The sequence below is a fragment of the Pan paniscus genome, chromosome 5 (assembly GCF_029289425.2).
Source record: "Pan paniscus chromosome 5, NHGRI_mPanPan1-v2.0_pri, whole genome shotgun sequence".
NCBI lineage: Eukaryota > Metazoa > Chordata > Mammalia > Primates > Hominidae > Pan > Pan paniscus.
The window spans coordinates 51,158,197-51,180,449 of record NC_073254.2 but is presented as its reverse complement, the minus strand read 5'-3'; the positions used below and the strand labels follow the sequence as shown (position 1 = coordinate 51,180,449).

At 45.7% G+C, this 22,253-nt stretch overlaps 1 protein-coding gene across 2 annotated transcripts in view; it reads right to left on the bottom strand.

The window, feature by feature from the left end:
- Positions 1-13,822, bottom strand: part of RAB44 (RAB44, member RAS oncogene family) — a 35,632-nt gene extending 21,810 nt beyond the window's left edge. The window contains exons 1-2 of one of the 2 annotated variants that reach the window (XM_057302487.2): positions 13,402-13,822; positions 6,917-7,135 (exon numbers count right to left, since the gene is read on the bottom strand). In XM_057302487.2, coding sequence (XP_057158470.2) covers positions 6,917-7,123 — 207 coding nt within the window. In that variant the 5' untranslated portion in view covers positions 7,124-7,135; positions 13,402-13,822. Of the gene's footprint in view, positions 1-6,916; positions 7,666-13,401 lie in introns of those variants that run through there. The other variant, XM_034961982.3, reaches the window with a different exon arrangement.
- Between the last annotated feature and the right edge of the window lie 8,431 nt (positions 13,823-22,253).

Sequence of the window (22,253 nt, the reverse complement as noted above, 5' to 3'; positions counted from 1 at the left end):
ATACCTCTCATTTCGACTTTCAGATCAAATAAGTCAACTTTATCTTTACATATGTTTGAGATTATAAACATGTAAATTTGTGCCCCACTAAATTGATTAATTACTCTAACAAATAAATTTTGTATCAACAGTAATTATAACTTCCAGTGTGTCACCTTAAACACAGTTTCCAAGATTCTTAGGTAACTTTAAAATTTTGAATTAATATTGAAGTACATCAATTAATAAATAATTTTTGGCTATCTGGATAATTTCTAAAACAAATTTAATACTGAAACATTGATTGCTAGGCATATTTTTAAGTTGATATATTTTTTACTTCTTATTTTCACATGCTGGAAAGTAGCTATATCTTTAGGTAATGTTAAATGAATTCATTTTTTTCTGCTTTAAAAAGTTGTGCAGGCTGGGCGAGGTGGCTCACGCCTGTAATCCTAGCACTTTGGGAGACCAAGGCGAGTGGATCACCTGAGGTCAGGAGTTCAAGACCAGCCTAGCCAACATGGTGAAACCCTGTCCCTACTAAAAACACAAAACTTAGCCACACGTGGTGGTGCATGCCTGTAATCCCAGCTACTCTACTCAGGAGGCTGAGGCAGGAGAATCACTTGATCCCAGGAGGCAGAGGTTGCGGTGAGCCAAGATCATGCCACTGCACTCCAGCCTGGATGACAGAGTGAGACTCCCAGGAGGCGGAGGTTGCAGTGAGCCAAGATCATGCCACTGCACTCCAGCCTGAACGACAGAGTGAGACTCCATCTCGATTAAAAAAAAAAAAAAGTTGTACAAAAGAAAGCGGCAAAGACCCAGATATTTGTATGCCCATATTCATAGCAGCATTATTTACAATCACCAAAAGAATCAACCCAAGTGTTCACTGACAGATAAGAGGATAGACAAAATGTGACGTATATGTACAACGGAATATCATTTGGTCTTTAAAAAGAACATTTGGACACATGCTACGATACAGATAAACCTTGAGGACATTCTGCTATGTGAAATACACCAGTAACTAAAAGACAAATACTGTATGATTCCATTTCTATGAGGTATCTAGAGTAATCAAAGTTATAGAGACAGAAAGTAGACTAGGGATAGCCAGGGGTTGGGGAGAGGGAAGTGTGGGAGTTACTGTTCAATGGGTGCAGAATTTCAGTTTGGCAAGATGAAAGAAGCTTTGGAGATGGCTGGGGAAATGGTGGTACAACATCGTGAATGTACTTAATGCCACTGAATGGTACATTTAAAAATAGTTAAAATGATAAATTTTCTGTTATGCATTGCATATTTGATCACTTTTTTTAAAAGTTGTGTTAGGGATATGCAAGGCTGTAGAAAGTTGGCTTATGTGTATTTGTGAGCTTTGCTTGTCTGCTAAAATGCTTGTATAAGACAGTTCTCAATTATTTACCCTTAGTTCTTTCTGTGAAAGAGGTTAATTACACTGGTTAAAAGTGCAATTAATACAGGCTGGGCATGGTGGCTCACACCTGTAATCCCAGCACTTTGGGAGGCCTAGGCAGGTGGATCACTTGAGGTCAGGAGTTCGAGACCAGCTTGGCCAACATGGTGAAACCCTGTCTCTACTAAAAACAGAAAAAATCCTCCTGGCATGGTGGCGGGCGTCTGTAATTCCAGCTAATTGGGTGGCTGAGGCACGAGAATAGCTTGAACCCAGAAGGCGGAGGTTGCAGTGAGCTGAGATTGCGCCACTGCACTACAGCCTGGACAACAGAGCAAGACCCTGTCTCAAAACAACGGCAACAACAACAACAACAGTTCAATTAACTACAGATGCTTGAGGCTTTACTAGGAGCTATAGCGACAGACAAACAAAACTTTGTCTGCAAGGAAAATGGGATGCACTGTTGTGTGAAATTGTCTGGTTATTCTACAACATGAAAAAGGATAAAAAGGCAAAACTTGAATGGATATAGAATGTCGTAGAAAGTTTACTGAAAGAGAATTTTATTTGCCTTGATTTATAATGCCTGAGTCTGAAAATAAGCTATGAAATGTATTAACATTTTGCCAAATTTGGCCCAGTTTTAATGGGCTTAAAAATTGATAATAAATAGGCCTGGCACAGTGGCTCATGCCTGTAATCCCAGCACTTTGGGAGGCCGAGGCGGGTGGATCACCTGAGGTTAGGAGTTCAAGACCAGCCTGGTCAACATAGTGAAACCCGTCTCTACTAAAAATAAAAATAAAAAAAATAGCCAGAGGTGGTGGCAGGCGCCTGTAATCCCAGCTACTCAGGGGGCTGAGGCAGGGGAATCGCTTGAACCCAGGAGGCAGAGGTTGCAGTGAGCCAAGATCATGCCATTGCACTCCAGCCTGGGCAACAAGAGTGAAACTGTCTCAAATAATAATAATAAAAATAAAAATAAATAAATAAAAAGAAATAAATAATAAAAACTCATGAAAATTTTATGGCCACATATTCTATTAAAGCAAAACTAGAATTTGTCTTTATCTCTACTAAAATAATAAATTGGTCTTAGAGCTCTTAGCAAGGGTTAAAAAGAGGCTACTGTTTAGCTTCTGTGTAAGCCTCCCAGATAACAGAGATTCCCTATCTCCCCAGAATCATTTCCTCTGCTTTGTTTTGAACTTATTATATCTTATTTTAAAAAACAAAAAGCAAAGGTATCTCCCTTATAAAAAAGCTATCTACTCTTGTAATCATATTACCTTCTTCTATGTTTATTTCAAAATATTTTATTTTATTATTACTTTGATTAAATAGATAACAAAGTAATATTTCTTGGTCTCCCATGACGTCTTAATCTAGTGCCCAAATCTTCTCTAACTGTTCTTTTGATTTTGCCTTCCCAAGATCAGATCCTAAATTTAGAAAAAAATACAATAAAAATTTTAAGATATCTTTCTCTATATGTTTTAAATACTTCAACACTATTACAAGATCATCATGGGAAGAGCAATCAAATCAGAAGAGATGTTCAGGCTTTCCTAGGCTAAATTTTCATAGGTAAAATGCTATTAATATCAATATTTCAGAAATTGCATGCTTTATGGGAAGGCCCTGGAGATTTTTCAATGATTTTGCTACTTATAATATGTTCTTTTTTTTTTTTCTTTCTTGAGACAGGGTCTCACTCTGCCTCCCAGGCTGGAGTGCAGTGGCGTGATCATGGCTCACTGCAGCCTTGACCTCCCAGGCTCCAGCAATCCTCCCACCTTAGCCTCCCAAGTAGCTGGGACTACAGGTGCACACCACCACACCTGGCTAATTTTTAAAACCTTTTTATAGGATGGAATCTCGCCATATTGTCCAGACTGGTCTTGAATTTCTGGGCTCAAGTGATCCTCCTGCCTCAGCCTCCCAAAGTCCTGGTATTACAGGCAGTATGTTTTTATCTTCAGGGGAAAAACTGATCAAACCATTATGAAATAGTTGTGCATTGTACCCCAGGAGAGAATTTCACTGTCCTCCGTTCTGATATTATTAGGTAGTGTAATAAATAACCACAGCCTTTCAGTCTCATTACTGGACACGTTTCTCCTTTCCAATGCCTGCCTGAAGCCTCTGCTATAAGCTGCAGGCCACAGACTGCATCTTCAACAAAGAAAAACACACTCAAAGTCTAGAGAAAAAGGACTGTACCAGGTTCGATGAACTATTTATGCTTCACTTGGGTGTAGGCTTCCAAGCTGACACTGGATGTCCTTTTGACTGAGCTAGTAGACTGAGGATTCCTACAACTCTTTTGAGTCCAAAAGCAGACAGCTTACCCAAGATCCGGCAGAACAATAATTGATTACATGGTGTTGATTGAACAGCCAAAGGAAATCTAGTTATGGCTCTTTGTGGGCAATATAGTTGATATTATTTTTTATTGTTCTACTTTAATAGATCTGTAAGGAAGCTCTTTCCTGGTCTTCCTGAGCTGTCTCTAACCCTCAGTTTAGTAGATTATACTTTTTTTTTTTTTTTTGAGACAGAGCCTCGCTCTGCTGTCACCCAGGCTGGAGTGCAGTGGCTTGATCTCGGCTTACTGCAGCCTCTGCCTCCCACGTTGAAGTGATTTTCCTGCCTCAGCCTCCCAAGTAGCTAGGATTACAGACACACATTACAGCCTCCCAAGTAGCTAGGAATACAGAAAATAGCCACCATGCCTGGCTAATTTTTGTATTTTTAGTAGAGATGGGGTTTCACCATGTTGGCCAGGCTAGTCAGGAACTCCTAATCTCAGGTGATCTGCCCACCTCAGCCTCCCGAAATGCTGAGATTACAGGCGTAAGCCACCATGCCCTGCCAGATTATACTTTTGTAAACTGAAATTCAACATTTCAAGTGGTATCTGAATCTCACTGACCCCCTCACAATTCAGAAACCAATAATTTTAAGCCCGGGCAACATGGAGAAACCCGCAACCCTGCCTCTATAAAAAATACAAAACATCAGCTGGGCATGGTGGCGCAGGCCTGTAGTCCCAGCTACTCAAGAGGCTGAGGCGAGGGGATCACTTGAACCCAGGAGGTGGAGGTTGCAATGAGCCAAGATCGCACCACTGCACTCCAGCCTAGGTGAAAGAGCAAGACCCTGTCTCAAAAAAAAAAAAAAAAAATTACTTTTACAGACTCTCCTTACTTTCTATGGCAATATAATTATTTGCACAGGTTCAACAGAATCTGTCCTCCTTTTTTATCGAGATATAATTGGATAAATCAATTGTGCAATCAAGGCCTTACCTGGAGTGTCTTTTTATGGGATGCCCTCGTTTAATCAGGTGTGACAAGCCTACTATAAGGAATGCTCATGGAGCCACTCCCTGCAAAACCCTACCAGGAAGCTGGCCTGGAACCACAGGGATTGCTTCCTGGCAGAAGAGGGACCTTAGAAAAATCAGGGACCTCAAGAAGACAGGAAGCCATTTAAATTTACAGGTGATGCAAGTGACATCTGGTGAAGAGAATATCTTGGGATTCCTTTTCTAGCCTTAGGACAGAAGTTGGGTAACCAACTCATCCTAGTTTGCCCAGGACTTTCCAATTTTAGCACTCGAAGTCCCACATCCCAGGTACCCCATTAGTCCTTGGAAAACTGGAACAGTTGGCCACTCAATAGAACAACAAACTACAGATTTTTAAAAGTCCAACCAGCCTGGGCATGGCAGCTCACACCTATAATCTCAGCGGGTGTGGAACCTGAGGTGGGGGGATTGCTTGAGGCCAGAAGTTAGACAACAGCTTGGGCAACATAGCAAGACCTCACCTTTATAAAAAATTTAAGAATCAGCCAGGCGTAGTGGCCTGTGCCTTTAGTCCTAGCTACTTGGGAGCCTGAGGTGAGAGGATTGCTTCAGCCCAGGAGCTTGAGGTTGCAGTGAGCTATGATTGCACCACTGCACTCCATCCTGGGTAACAGAGTGAGATCCTATCTCTTAAAAAAAAAAAAAAAAATCCAACATAAATCCAAATTTCATACATAAGATTCTGTATGAAAGCATCCAGACAGAAGCTAAAATGTCTCAATACTGTCTCTATTTGTAGGGCAAATTCAAAGAGACTCACATTTAATTACATCCTTGTTGCTCCTATGGAAATAAGCCAATGTAATGACAGCAGCCTTTTATACATCAAGAAAATTTTGGAGATTATCTATGATCACAGAAAAATTATCTGGCCGGGCGCGGTGGCTCATGCCTGTAATCCCAGCACTTTGGGAGGCTGAGGCAGGTGGATCACCTGAAGTCAGGAGCTCGAGACCAGCCTGACCAACATGGTGAAACCCCGTCTCTACTAAACATACAAAAACTAGCCAGGCGTGGTAGTGGGTGCAGGTAATCCCAGCTACTCGGGAGGCTGAAGCAGGAGAATCGCTTGAACCTGGGAGGCAGAGGTTTGCAGTGAGCTGAGATCGTGCCTCTGAGATCGAGCTGAGAAGGAAGGAAGGAAGGGAGGGAGGGAGGGAGGGAGGGAGGGAGGGAGGGAGGGAGGGAGGGAGGGAGGAAATCTGAAACTTGGAACTTGGATATGAGGCAAAAAGAATGCTAGCACAACACATTGTTTACCTTTCACGAAAATCCCCAAAATTACTGAAGTTACTAGTAGAACAGATAGCCTGAAAGATTGATGGCCTGTTAGATATTAGCCATTTTAAGAATTGAACTCCGTAATTTTATCCTAATACTTTTCTGTCAAATTGCTGGCTTCTCAAACGCTCTTTGAACCAGTCATAACATCTTACTGGTTCCCTCATTCTTTTTTTTTTTTTTTTTGAGATGGAGTCACCCAGGCTGGAGTGTAGTGGTGTGATCTTGGCTCACTGCAACCTCCACTTCCTCAGGCTCAAGCAATTCTCATGCTTCAGCCTCCCAAGTAGCTGGGATTACAGGCACCCACCACCATGCCTGGCTAATTTTTGTATTTTTAGTAGAGACGGGGTTTCACCATGTTGGCCAGGCTGGTCTCGAACTCCTGACCTCAAGTGATCTGCCCGCCTTGGCCTCCCAAAGTGCTGGGATTACAGGCATGAACCACAACACCTGGCCACCCTAAGACTCTTTATGGGGACACACAACCATGGCTGATCTTATGTTTCATTGAAGTTTACAGTCATTGACATGGTTTGATTTCCAGGGCTCTGACTGCTTCCCAAGATAAATGTCCTTGCTTAATGAGCCTAAAATTATACCATTTGCAAATTACTTCTTTGGCTTAAAGTACTTTCACTGGTTAAAAGACAAATGTTTCTGGAAAAGGGCAACACATAAAGCCTTACCTGTCATTTTCACATTAGTATAAACACATCCCTAGCGTTTTCTGAGAGCTCTAAATGAGAGAAAGGGGCAGGGGCAGCAAGCCCTGCCTTCCTGTGATGGGGGAGAGGGGGTGTCAGGAGCTGAGGAAAAGGGATTCAGCATTCAAATGGGGGTCTTGGGCTCACCGCCAGGTCCTCGCGGGTGACAAAGCCCCTCTCCTTGGCACCACAGTCCTGGAAGAAGGCCTGCAGTTCTGCCGCTGCCTGAGAGTACCAAGACTCTGGCTCTGGGGCTACTGCAGCGTCTTCACCATCAGCTGGCTCTCTTGTCTGCCGCCGCCGGTTGGAGCCCAGCTTCCGGACTTTTCGAGACGTTCTCTGTCCAGTCTCCATGGTGCGTTGGCCCTGGGGACAGAGGAGTGAGGGGCACCGGGCTGCTGGACAGTCACGCCCTCTCATGGCTCAAAACCCTCCCCTGGCTCCCATCACCCTTGGAAGAAAATCCACTGTGGCTGCCAAAGCCCGGCCTGATGGTGTCCCGCCGGGTCCTCTGACCTCGTCGCCCAGCCGCCTCATGGCCTCTCGTCCATTCTGCTCAACGCCTTTGCCCTTTCTAAGTTCTCTCTACCTGGAATGCCCTTCTCCAAGCTACCCACCTGCCCTCATCTCTTCAGGCTACTACTCAACTATCAAAGTCTCCTCCGACCATTAGAGAATATATCCTATTCACCGCACGCAGAATCTATCTCGTGTTTTGACCTGGAGGGTGGTTACACAGGGTTTTCCAGGATCTAGCTGTCTGAAGGGCCATAAGCAGCTTCTGAGCCATCTCTCTGATGACTCTTCTTGCTCATTAACTCATCTCAGCTGTGTCAGGGATCCCTCCACCGACACCTCCTCCCCTGTCAGCCTCACCTCTCCTCCAGCCTTTTCTCTCCAGCACCATGTCTCTAGTCCTTCGACACACGCAGCATGGAATCAGTAGCACCCCTATGCGGCTCTTAGGGCCCCACATGACATGGCCTCAGCTTCATCCACCCCACCCCTGTGCCCTTGGGGTCCATGGCAACACCACTGAACCACTCATGGTTCCTGGAATTCCTGATTCCCTCCCACCCTGCTCCCTTTGCCCCAAACTCCTCAACTCTCTCACTCCCTTACATAGTTAATACCTTTTGCTTCCTCACCTTACAGGCTGCCTCCTCCAAGAAGCCTTCCCTGCAGTCACCCCTGCATTCAAGCTGGGCTCAGTGCCCCCTTGTCTGCAACCCTGCTATGGTTTGAATGTGTTCCCCAAAGTTCATGTGTTGGAAACTTGATCCCCAGTGAAGCAGTGTTGGGCGATGGGGCCTGATGGGAATTGTTTGGGTCATGGGGGCACGATCCTCATGAATGGATGAATGCCATTATTGTAAAAATGAGTTCCCTGTTAAAAGATGGACTCAGACCCTCGTGCTCCCTGTCGTCCTTCTGCCTTCCACCATGGGAAGACACCACAAGAAGGCCCACGCCAGATTCTACCTCCTTAATCTTGAACTTTCTAGCCTCCAGAAGGATGAGGAAATAAATTTCTGTTCTATGTAAATTTCCCATGCTATGGTATCTGCGGTAGTACAAAACAGACTAAGGCAGGTCCCATGCTGCCCCAGCTGTGGATATCACTGTTTACCTAGGTCCATACTGCTCCCCACCCCTTAGCACATGTCAGGTGCTCAAGTAAGGGGTGTCAAATTCATTGTTCATTCACCTGTCACTGAATGTCTTAGTTCAGTCAATTGATAAGGATTTTGATGGTTGGGGATTCATCCAGGTGAGGCCCCTGGGGTGAGGAAAAGAGAGGCTGTGGTTTGGAAGGGATAAAGTCTGAGCCTGCTTTGTGGGAACAAGTCTGGGGCCCATAAAGCTATGGGATGAGAAGGACTTGATGTCCAGACAGACAGGGCAGCTTCCTGCAAGTGGTGGGGCTTGTGCAGGTTCTGCAGGAGGCATGTAGGATTTGGAAGCAGTAAACAGTGTGTGTGAAGGAATCGAGGCAGAATAGTAAGGCTCATGCCCAGGAGATGGAATAGATATCTCCCCTGGGTATTCTCTGTTGAGGCCGAAGGCCACAGACAGGCTGGGTGGAGTGGTTAGAGGGCTCTGCTTTAGGCCTCATGGGCTCATTCCAGGGGGTCATTCCACGGCCTCCCCTTGGGCAAGCTTCCCAAGGGGAACGGCACAGGTTGCACAGAACTTGGATGAAGCAATCTCTCATCCTTAGGAGGCCCCAAACTTCAAACAGAAGTACACTCTCTCTCTCTCTCTCTCTCCCCCCCCTTCAAAGTCTGTTTCAGATGAAGTTTTAAGATCATAAATGTAAAACCGCAGTGGTGAGCTGGAGTCCACTATTAGGGGCTTGTGAGGGCTGACTGTGCACACCCCTTCCTATCTCAGCAGCTTGGCATCAGCCACTGTGGGAGTATTGGCACCATGGGAATCAGCAAATGCCATGAATCAGGTCTCCTGCCCCCACCAAAGAATAGTCACCAGCACACCTCTTCTGAAGACTTTCATCTGCCCCAACCCTTCCCACCCTCTATCATGCACATAAGCAACAACCATTTACCAAGCACCAACTGAATGCCGGTACAGTGCTAAGCAGGCCCGCTGCAATCCATATGTTTCCTTTAAGTGAATTAGGAAAAGGTATTTCCTGCTGGCAGACATAGCCCAGTGCCAGGGCTCATGGTTTGACAAGTGGAATGTGGGCTGGATTCCAGTCCCCATGCACCCCCTTGGCTGGGCATCCTTGTGCAGGACACACCTTGTACACCCCAGCAGAGTCCCTGGCCCTGCAGGTAGAGGTGTGACTAACTCCTGTTCTCCCCTAGGGGCCCTCACAGCCTCATGCAGGAGACACAAACATAATTACAGTGCAGCACAGAAGGGGTAGCATACCTGTGTGTCAGGTGCTGGGAGAGCACTGAAAAAGGAGCAACTCACTGATCAGGGTGTCAGAGAGGGCTTCCTGGGGGAGGTGACATAGCTTAGCAGTGAGCTCCAGGGCAGGAGAGATGATACTTAACCCTGATGCCCTCATAGTGCCCAACCCTGCTTAGGATATGTACTGGGCTCTCAACCCACTTCCTCTGCTGATTCATGGTCCCCTAGAATGTGGAATGTTCTAACAGACAACTGAATAGACTCAGAAAATATCACGGCCAGACACAGTGGCTCACACCTCTAATCCTAACACTTTGGGAGGCCAAGGCGGGTGGATTACTTGAAGCCAGGAGTTTGAGACCAGCCTGGGCAACATGATGAAACTCCATCTCTATCAAAAACAAAAAATTAGCCAGGCATGGTGGCGTGTGCTTGAAGTTCTAGCTATTAGGGAGGTTGAGGTGGGACAATCACTTGAGCCCAAGAGGCAGAGGTTGCAGTGAGCCAAGATTGCACCACTGCACTCTAGCCTAGGCAACAGAGTGAGACACTGTCTCAAAAAAAGTCTTTCTAATAAAAAGCAGGGAGGCAAAAAAGCCAAGAATGAGGAATAAGATTCTAAGGGTTAGAATAGGGAAGTCCCCATGCTAATCTAACTGGCCTTCACCCGGTATCTCTCACCCCTAATTCACCCCATGTTGCCCCATGGAAACAGTGACCACATAGATACCCCTTCTTGGGCCTAGAGGCCTTCCACACCTAGAAAGACACCATCTATCTCCATTCCCCATCCCCCTAAGAGGGGAGCCCCCTCCTTCCATGGGCCTATGACCCTTCTTCAGTGGCTAATGAGGTTTCGCCTGGCAGTTCCAGCCTTGCAGGTTACACTCAAAGAAAGACTCCCTGTAGAATAGAAGGGGATTAATAAACAAAACAACAACAACAAAATAAGCTGGGCATGGTGGCCTGTAATCCCAGTACTTTGGGAGGCTGAGGCGAGAGGATCACTTGAGCCCAGGAGTTCAGGACCAGCCTGGGCAACATAGCAAGACCCTGTCTCTACAAAATAAAATAAAACTAGCTGGGCATGGTGGGGTGCCTGTAGTCCTAGCTACTTGGGAGGCTGAGATGGGAGGATCCCTTGAGCCCAGGAGGTCAAAACTGCAGTGAGCTATGATTCACCACTGCACTCCAGCCTGGGCGACAGAGTGAGATTCTGTCTCAAAAAAATTAAAAAGTAAAATTAAAAGAAAGACTCACTGAGCCTCAGTACTATGAGGGTCAGTCCCACTCTCGTGACCTGGAGATGCAGAAAAGGAGGCTCACAAGAGAAAGTGACTTCCAGTCCCATTGCTGTGAAGTCAGACAGACCTCTGCTTCTCCCAGCTCTGCTGCCCATGGGCTGTGCAACCTTAGGGAAGTCAATCAGCATCTCTGTGCCTGAGTTTCCTCACTGGAAACTTAGGACTAATATCTCTCCCACGGGGAGGCTGCGAGGATTAGGCAAGATAATTAAAGTTGAAACATCAGTTCCCATTCCCCAGCATGGCCCACCTCCCTTTCCAGCTTCACTTTCTCTTAGCACTTGTCACGTTCCCAGAATAGAGAGCCTTTTGCTCGTTTTTGTTGTAAATTTTCCTTCTCCTCATGCTGAAATAGAGGCCTCACGTGAGTAGGGAGTTGACCATTCTGTTCTCTGTTCTATCCCAAGAGCCTAGAACAGCGCTTGGCACACAGTTGGTACTCTGCAAATATTTGCTGAATATATGATCCACATAAAGCACTTAGGAGTGCGCTTGGTATCAGTGACTACCAGGTAAAGGTAGCAATGACAACAGTGGTGATGACATTGATAAAGGTGAATTCTATTTGAGGCACATAAAAGCCAGGTTCCATGCAGATACAATTGATCCCATTTGACAGATGAGGAAACTGAGGGAGGTTCCAAGAGGCAGAGTGACCTGCCCAAGCCATGATGTCAGTGGTAGAACTACAGCAGACTCTGCTCTTCTGGTTGGTCATGGGATGGACTTCCCCAAGGCTACAGAGGTGGCTCTTCCCTGGGCAGAAGGCCCCTCTGGGGATGACAAACGCCCAGTGGAGTAGCCCTGAGTGGGACAAGGGCTTTGGAACGGGGTGGGCATTGACAGGCTTGGCTCCTGTGGTGACGCCCAGTGTCTCGTGTACTTCCGGCAATGGAGCTAACACGGCCAAGGGAGCAAGATAAGATTCCCTGTGCAGAAGCCTCCAGAAGCAAAGTCCACTGTGATGTGAGTGTCACATTGCAGCCTGCCGGGCTCCCACAGGTGTAGGAAGTTAGAATCCTGGAAGAAATTCCCTGCAGCCACATCCTAGGACATGTGGCATTCCTGACATTCCTTTCTGGAAGTTCCTAGCCAAGCTGCACCTCCACAGCCCATTTCCAGCAGTCCCCTGGCATTTTTTAAGAAAATAGCACCTTCCAGACACCTCGCCTGCCCCTCCTCAGCATCTGCCCTCTCTGCCAGTCAATCCTTCTCTCCCAGGAGGGGTACTCAGCCGCCCGCTCCTTGCCTGTCAGGTGGCCTGGGGCAGGAAGGCAGCAGGTGCCCTCCAGCCATCGCCACCTCAAAATCAGTCACTTGTCACCATCAGGTGGGATGGTGCACTCACCCCTCGTGCCTTCACATTCAGATCCCTGACAGCACCCCCACGGCCTGACAGCACACCCTAAAAACAGTCTCTGTCCCTTGTAGGCCAGGCCTGGTCCCTCAGAGACATCCTTCAGTCAATCCACAAATGTACACATGCAAACGTGCACGCACACACACCCTCCTTGGCCATCATCCTCACCCTCCAATCCCTCACCATCAGCCTCTCAGTCAGACACAGCACCCCTCACGGCCATTCCATCATTCCATTCTGCATGTGCAAATGCCGTCGCCCAGCACACACATCCCTCCGAGTCAGCTGGCAGGGCCACCCTGCCAGCGCCCTTCTCCTCCACCACTCTCCCCTTAGTGCATCCTCATGCCTCACATCCTTAAGAGTGGGGGACCCCTTCATGGCTAGGACACACATATAGCCCCTCAGCATGACCACCTCTCCCCACATCCCTCACCTAAGAAATCGCATAAAACTTGAAGCCAAACATGAGAGCAAATGAATCCCACTCCCAAGCACCTGCGGGAATCCACTACCACCGTGGTATTCTGTTAGGCAGCAGGCACCACAGGCTGCCCACCAGGAAGTGGAAGCCAGAGAAGAAGAGTGGGGTGGGGCAGCAGCAGATTACAACCTGGCATGGGCCCTGCCTGGGGCCTCCGGGTGTCCATCACTGTCTCACCAAAGGGCGCTCAGAACTGGGTCTGCTCTCCACTTGGCTGGCTTCAATAGCTGTAAATAATAGCCACAGTCGCTAAACCCCAGTGGTCCAAGTCAGTGGGCCTGAGAGACCACCTAGTGTCTTGTTCCAGTCTACTTATCCTCACTCCTCCTCTCCTAACTAACAGAGAAACTGAGGCTCTGAGAAACCAGGTGACTTGCCCTAGGTCACACAGCCATTTACGGGTAGTGATGTACCCCAGCCTCTTGCCCAAGTGCTTTCCCATCCCCTCCCTTAGACCATGCAGAGAGCTCCAAATGCAGGAGAAAAGAGGGCTCTGCCTTTTGCACCCTTGACATAGAAGTTAAACAGGGACCCCAGCTCCCTCCCCCATCCTCATCCTTCCAAAGAAAAAGAAGCATTGCAACCTTGGGATGGCTCCTACCTCTCAAAGGCTCCCAGTGGAACACACAGCCCTGGGCTCTGGGACCTGGTGGTGGGGTGACTGCTGCCCTGCGGAGCCCACGAGCTCTAGAACTGTTAACAGTCTTGTCTTGCTTAATCTCCCTTTCCGTTCCCCAGCGAGCCAATCTCCTGTGCTCATCTACAGGACTTCCTGTGGAAGCGACCACTGGCGGCCCTTTCACAATTTTGCCTGGCACCCCCAGGCATCCCTGCCCTGATTGGTGTCTTGAAGTGGAGAATGCTGGAGCTGGCAGGGAGGCCCTCCTAAGCAGAGGCTCCAAAGAGTGAGATGGACTGCTCAAGATCATCCAGCCCTTAGTGGCACAGCCAGGACTGGGCCTCAGTCTCTGGTTGCCAAGGCAATGCCTTATCCCAGACAGCAGCAGGTTGATGGGCACAGCCGTGGCTGAAGCTAAGTGTATGGGATGCCCTGGGAGAACTGCCCATCCTGCCCCACTTCAGGCCCTCACTCTCAGACAGTGTCTTTGAGCCTCAGGGGAGGCTTTATATCTAAACCATCTTTTAGGAAACAATCTAGTCTGATACCAAAATACATTGTAGAGCTACAACCATCAGAACAGTGTGGAATTGGAGCATGACTATAGACAGATGAATCAGTGGAACAGAATAATGAAATAGACTCAAATATTTGTGGGACAGAAATAGACTCAAATATTTGTGGGAATTTAGTGTATCATAAAGGTACCATTTCAAATCATTGGAGAAGAGATGGTTTATTCAATAAATTATGTTGGGAGAATGGGCTAGGTATCTGCAAAAAACAAAGAGCTCTAACTCTAAAAGCATTCCAGATGGATAAAAGACATAAGCATTTTAAAAATCAAAATCACATAATTATATGTTGTTTGGGATTTACTTCAAAATTATTGAAGAGTGGGGAGAATAGGTAGGACATAGATGAAACAAGACTGGCTCTGGCCCTGTTCTGATCCCTGCTGGAGTTAATGAGGGTACCGCAGGCTCATTATGTTCTTCTGCTTTTCTGTATGTTTGAACAAATGCCATAAGAAATCATGGCATAGTTCATTTGCCATGGTTGCAGAAGAAGGAAGGAAAGAAAAGGAAGGAAGGAGGGAAGGAAGGAAGGGAGGGAGGGAGGAAGGAAGGAAGAAGGAAGAGAGAGAAAGAAAGAGAAGAAAGAAAAAAGAAAGAAAGAAGAAAGAAACTAAGAAAGAAAGAAAGAGAAAGAAAGAAAGAAAGAGGAAGGAAGGAAGGAAGGAAAGATAGATCTGTCATGGGATAGGCTGGGTGTGGTGGCTCATGCCTGTAATCCCAGCACTTTGAGAGGGTGAGGCAGGAGGATCGCCTGAGCCCAGGAATTCAAGACCAGTCTGGACAACATAGTGAGACCCCGTCTCTATTAAAAAATAATAATAATAAAGAAGGAGAAGAAGAAGGAGGAGGAGGAGGAGGAAGAAGAAGAAGAAGAGAAAGAAGAAAAAAAGGAAGAAAGAGATCATGGGATAATTTTTAAATAATCTTGGATTAGGCAAGGCCTTTCCAGATATATCACAAAGCATTAGAAGCCACAAAAGAAAATATTGAGCCATTCAACCATATGGAAACTTTTTAAAAATAAATAAAACTGAATGGCAAAAAAAGGTCACCACTGATAAGTCAAAAAGCAAACTCTGAAAAAATACTTACATATCATAGAAAATAAGTTAATTTCCTCCCTCTGTAAAGAACTCCTACAGATCAATGAAAGACCAATAATGCATTAGAGAAATTGGCACCATATGTGAATAAACAATTCATGAAAAAATAAATATCAATGGATTTAAACATATGAAAAATATTTATAAAAGTAAACATTTCTGTTTATAAAAACATAATAAGAGAAATAAAAGATAAAACTACGTACCATCACAAAGAAGATGAGGGTAAAAATAAAAAATAAAACTACACTGAGACATCATTTTCAGCTATTCAATTAGTAAGATCCAAAAAGTGATATATTATATCATAAAGGATGTAGGAAACACATTCACACATTATTGGCAGGAATATAAACTGGTACAACTTTTATGAAAAGAAGTGTATAATATCTGTCAACATTTAAAATGCAAAAATCTTTCTACCCAGCAATCTCACTTTCAGTCATTGATTCCACAGATGATATACAATATGACAGTATGGAAGGATACTCATTACAGTATTGTCTGTAGTAGCAAAGGATTGGAAATGATCTAAATTTCCATCAGTAGGGAGCTGGTTAAATGAGCTCTGATACATCCGAACATTGGCATACTCTGCACCGTGAAGAAAATGAGAAAGATCCAGGTGGACTGATATGGAATGACCTTCAAGATATTGTGTCATATGAAAAAAGTAAGGTGCAGAACAGTGAGGATAGTGTGCTTTTTATGAAGAAAAAAGTGTATGTGTGTGTATGAAATATATGCAATAGATAAGGGCCGTGATATAGTTAAGTTTTATGTCGTCACCCAAATCTCATCTTGAATTATACTCCCTATGTGTCAAAGGAAGGAAGTGATTGGATTATGGGGGCAGTTTCCCCCATGCTGTTCTCGTAACAGTGAGTGAATTCTCAAGAGAGCTGATGGTTTTATAAATGGCAGTTTTTCCTGTGCTTATATACTTTCCTCCCCTGCTGCCATGTGAAGAAGGTCCTTGCTTCCCCTCACCTTCCGCCATGATTGTAAGTCTCCTGAGGCCTCCCCAGCCATATGGAACTGTGAGTCAATTAAATCTCTTTCCTTTGTAAATTACCCAGTTTCCGGTATTTCTCTATAGCAGTGTGAAAATGGACTAATACAGGCCAGGTGAGGTGGCTCACACCTGTAATCCTAGCACTTTTGGAGGCTGAGACAGGCAGATTGCTTGAGCCCAGGAGTTAAAGACCAGCCTGGGCAACAAGGTGAAACCTTGTCTCTATAAAAAATAAACAAAATTAGCCAGGCGTGGTGGCGCATGTCTGTAGTACCAGCTACTTGGGAAGCTAAGGTGGGAGGATCGCCTGAGCCCTGGAGGTCAAGGCTGCAGTGAGCCGTGATTGCACCACTGCACTCCAGCCTGGGTGGCAGAATGAGGCCCTGTCTCAAAAAAAGAAAAAAATAGATAAGCACACACATTCATATATGTTTGTAAATGCATAGAATATTTCTGACAGGATATACAAGAAACTAGTCAGATTTGGGCTGGATAGAAGTGTTCGGATGGAGGAGGGGGCAGATTTATGTTTCACTGTTTACTTTTAATGTATTTTATGTTGTGTACTATCTGTATACATTACCTATTCAAAAAGAAACTTAACAATAGTATGTACATATACAAAGAGAGACTGATGAAGGAAACATGGTAAAATGTTAACATTTAGGAACAATGGTAAAGGGTATATGGGGATTATTTTACTGTATTTGCAACTTTTCTGGATGTATAAGATTATTTCAAAACAAAAAGTTTTAAAAATTATTAAATTTAATTTCTAAATAAATGAATATTCTCACAACCAACTATCTGAGGAAATTGATACTCAGAGGGTTTCTGAGGCTTTATTGAACTAAATAAGGTACTCATTTATTTATTATTATTATTATTTTTGAGACAGGGTCTCACTCTGTTGCTTAGGCTGGAGTGCAATGGCACAATCATAGCTCACTACAGCCTCCCGGGCTCAAGAGATCCTTACACCTCAGCCTCCCAAGTAGCTGGGATTATAGGCATGCACCAACACACCCAGCTAATGATTGTATTTTTAGTAGAGATAGGGGTTTCACCATGTTGTCCAGGCTGGTCTGGAACTCCTGGACTCAAGTGATCCACCTGCCTCGGCCTCCCAAAGTGCTGGGATTACAGGCACTAGCCACCGCACCCGGCTTATTTATTCAACAAATGTTTATTAAGCACTTCTAGGTGCTGGACACTGTGCTACGAAATACAAAATGTAGAAAATATAGAATATGAAAATGTAGGAAATATGAAAATGTAGAAAAATGTAGGGTAAAAAAAGCCATATGTAATATAATGCCAAACAGTGGTAATTGTTTTGAAGAAAAGCAAAGTAGACTGAAGGGCTAGAATGGTGGTGTGGTGTATTTAGATGAGGTGCTCAGGGGAGGCCTGAGGAGGTGATGCTGGAAAGGACATGTGAGAAAGAAGATCTGGAAGAAGAGGTTCGAGGGGGAGGGAACGGTGAGTGCCGAGGCCCCGAGGCAGGAGCACGCTTTGTGTGCAACAGAAACAACGAGGAGAGCTCCATGGTGGGAGCACGCGGGAGAGGGAAGGGTGGGCGGAGATGGAGACAGAGGAAACAGGCAGGACCCGGAGACCATATGGGCCCATTTGGAGGGCGACATGAACCAACTTAGGTTTGAAAGGGATCCCCCCGCTGCTTTCATTCTGGAGAAGAGGCTGTACTAGGCAAAAGCAGCAGCAGGGAGACCCGTGAGGAGTTAACATAATCCAGACAAGAGGCAGTGGCTTGGCCGCGGAGGGCAGCGGTGGAGATGATGAAAGGTGGCTGGACTCGGGATATGTACTGAAAATAGGGCCAGCGGGGCTTGCTGCTCTATTTGGGCAAATGCAACAAATCCAGGACCTTCTTTGCAGCAAAGGACTCTCTCCACTCCTCTGAGAACAGAGTGGGGTTGGATTTTTAAGACCCAGCCCTCAGGATCTCAAGGCATCCTCAGTTTATTTGCCCCCCAACCCTCACCGGCCCTGCTCCCCACCATGGAAATAAAAGGGACATGGGGAAGGCAAGAGTGGTCACACCCTCGCGGGTGGAGCCGGAGTGCCAAGGAGTCCTGCGGGTGCTGAGAGCTCAGCCTGGCCTTGTCCTTGGCACCAGCCCCAGGGAAAAAACCTGCCAGGACACACCAACCGCTAGGAAAAAAATTAGATCCAGGCACGTTTGGAAACGATGGAGCTAACTGAAAAATACGATGTTGCTGAACTTAAAAACACTGTGCTCAGAACTAGGTTTTGCAAAAATAGAATCAATGGACAAGGATCAAGGGCAGTGAAACTGTTTTACAATTAGGAAAGTTTTCACACTCACTAATTTTTAATTCCTTACAGATGCTTGAAAGCTCTTCACAGCTTGTTAAATCCTGAAGCAAGAAACTCTCCATTCTAGGGCCCTGCAGTGTGAGCTGACGTGCAAGCTAGGACCTGAGCCTCCCTGCCTCCAGCTACTGACTCCAAAATAGCTCAAGGAGCTTAGGCAGGTGGGCAATCCCACAGAAAACCAGGGTCAGGGAGCTTGCTTCAAAGCTGCATTTGGGCAGCATTTTACATAAGATTGAGAAAACCTAAGTTACATCAAAGACTGAGGAGGTGCACAGAAAGAGGTGGGTCCCTGCAAGCCTCCTCAGAATTGTCACGGCAGCAGTGGCCCTGGGTGAGGCACTTCCCCTTTCTGGTGTATTGAGCAGGCAGTGTGATCTGGAGTCATCAGCGTGAACATCCTGGCCCCTCACCACTTCCTAGGGGCGTGAGCTCAGGCACTATCTGGCCCATATCTGTGTTCACCTAAACCTTTGGTAGATAGTTCCTGGCAGGCTAATGATTTCCCACCTCAATTGTCTTCATCCCTCTGGTTTTCTTCACCATTACAGGAATTTCTTCCACCCCACGAGGAGCAATCTGGACTAGGCCCTACAGGCAGCCCTATCAGTGATGGACAGTGTCCTTAGATAAGTAGCCTAGGTAGCCAGGTAAGTACTCCAGAGAGAAAATTGTAGGGTGTGTTCCACACGGTTTCCTTGAGGCTCCCTAGCAGGTTTAAGCCCCAGTTGCACACAGTGGAACTTGTTCACTGACACCTTTATTGGCCTTCTCCTTTTCTTTCTCACATTCTCTACTTTCCTGCTGTGCCTCCAGGGACTACCTCCCAGGCATTCCACCTGCACACAAGTCCTTGTCTCAAGTTGTTTGGGGAGTGGGGGTTGGGGGTGACTAAGACAGTTACCAGAAATGGCAGAAGCAGGATGGGCTTCTGAAAACAGATCCCTCACCAGTGAAGTGACAACGCGGACCCAAATGCTGGTAGTGAGTAAGGTGGTGATAACTCTTGGCAGACTACAGCATCACAGTGTCCACAATGTGTGTAGTGGATTGGGATGAGGCACAGGTAAAATTTCAGGGGCAACACTGACTTACACTGTAAGTCTAATACTTGAAAGATACAGGGCAATAGTAATGATAAGGATTATGGGGTTGGTTGGCTTTTGTTAATTGCCCTAGAAGCCTTGAAGAAAACTCAGGGTATGTTGTGAAGACAGAACTCCATAACAGCATTCTAAATGACACTTATCTCTCATGGCCCAAGAGTAGGCTGTGCTGAAAATCAGGCCCAGGATCTGATTGTAAAAGGGGTGAAGCTTCAAGAGAGACTAAAGGCACAGCCTCAGCAGACCTACTACCCTAGGGTCAGAATTCTGATAGGGAAAGAATGGGGCATTAGGACCTGAATGGAGATATTTGGATAGATGCACTTGAGAAGCTTGTACCCTCAGCTTCCTTGAGCCTTCTAGGCCTGCAGAAGGGCTCCTTCCGTTACTAGAAAACAATCACCCATAACCTGAAGACCACACTAATGACTCACCTGAGGTGGATGTCTCACAAGGTGATGCTTATCTTCCTAAAGATCCTTCCCTCCTTCCTTCACTGCCTCTAGACCAGGGTCAAAAAACATTTTCTTAAAGGGCAAGAGAGTAAATATTTTAGATATGCAGGCCATGTGGTCTCTGTTGCAACTATTCGATTCTACTTTTGCACTTAAAACGACAGTGCAAAAACAACCATGGGCAACAGGTAAACAAATAAGTGTGTGTGCATTCCAATAAAACTTTCTATACAAAAACAGGCAGCTGGTGCATAGAACTATGGTTTGCCTACCCCTGCTCTAGACCAGTAATTAGGGTCAGGTCTTACCATTGCCCAAGCAGGAAAGTATATAGTCCCCATTGCTGGAGGAAATAGCTTATTCACAAAAAAAGCTACAGGTCTGGCTGACAAATATTAGTAGGAACAGGAAAACACATATAGGAGGAGATCTTGAGGATGTGGGACTGGGGCTGGGAGGAGCTGAGGAATACAAAGCTAGATAAAGAGGGTTTTATGGAGGGACCCTTCCTTTGACTCGGAATTTAACATCCTGGCGAGACCACTGGAACTGGTCTTAACACACTGCTGAATTGGTCCTTAAGGTTTAGACACAGTGATGGCTGACAGTGAGGTGGCAATGCTGAAACAGCCTTGGAAGAGTACTAATGAGGGATTAGAAGGCTCAGAGACGAGGGCCCAAAAGGCCTTCCCTTTGCAAAGCAATAAAGAAGTGCCTAGTGAAAGGAGCTCAGTGCTGGGTGTCCTCCATAGCCCAGGTTGACAGAGGAGATACTCCCATGGAATGCCATGGCCACTGTCAATGGAGACATTAAGGTTCTGGAAGAGCAGAGACCACATAGGGCCACTTAATCATCAGAGGCAAGGTGGACACAATTATAATGACAGGCAACAAGGTCTGAATGTTAACCAGGGGTCTTTGGTCTGCAGGGCTCTGCAGCAGTGGTGTCCTTAGGGCAAGAGAGGTGAGCATTTAATGAGAGTCTTGCTTGACTTAACCACAAAAGATCAAGGTGAGTGAGCAGAGGCTGATGTCAGCTGCCGAGACAGAAAATCACAATCTCTTACCTAGTTTCCAGCTTTGAGCCAGTTCTGACCCAGGACGCACTGATGGAAGAGAAAGATCCATAATGCCACTATAAATATATACAATAAACGTTTCCTTGATTCTTCCCGAAAGCACCCTCTGGCTATTTACCAGAATAGCTGTACAGTGTGGAACTGGGAATAACCAGATCATTTGAGGTCTGTTAGATAAAGGGTTTGAGCTTTCACTGCTTCTAGATGACCCAAAATACCATTATAGCCTCCTTTCAGAGAGGGGGGACATAGAAGGCCAGATGATAAATAGAGTTCTAGCCAAGCTCATCTCCCAGTGAGTCTGTGGACCTACTCTATGGTTATTTCCTAGCCCTTGAGTACAAATTGGGATGCATAGCTTCACATATAGTAGAACTCTCACATTCTGCCACATTCTCACGTTCTCTCTCATCTGTAGAATAAGAGCCATTATAGAAAGAAAGACCAAGTAGAAGTCTCTAAAATTATCCCGCTGGTCAAGGTAGTAAATCAGAAGCAATAGCATATCCCAGGTGGGTAGAAATTAGTGATACCCTCAGAGACTTAAAGGATACTGAGGTGGTCCCTATAGTGTCTCCATAGGATCCACCACATACTGCCCCTGTAAAAACCCACTGAAGCATGGTGATTGATGATTATCCACGGGGCAGCCCTAATCACAGCCATGATCAGATACCGTATCCTTACTAGAATAGTCTACACAGCCTCTGATGGTAAGAAGCCAATACTATGACAAGTGTGTTCTTTTCAATCCATATCAGGAAAGGGGATCAAAAGTGGTTCACATCCACTTTCCCTACAACAATTTAGAGATCTATCAAATCATTAAAGTTTTAAGTGGTCAAATAAACTGGGGCATGCTGGGTCATTCCCTCTGTGGTAAAGGACAACTTAGTATATCTTGCACCTCTTACCATTTTTTTTTCTTTTTTTTTAATTATACTTTAAGTTCTAGGGTACATGTGTACAATGTGCAGGTTTGATACATAAGTATACATGTGCCATGTTGGTTTGCTGCACCCATCAAGTCATCATTTACATTAGGTATTTCTCCTAATGCTATCCCTCCCCCAGGCCCCCACCCCCCTCTTACCACTTTTTAATTTGGGTTTCAGAGGCAGTGTACTAAAGATCACTCCA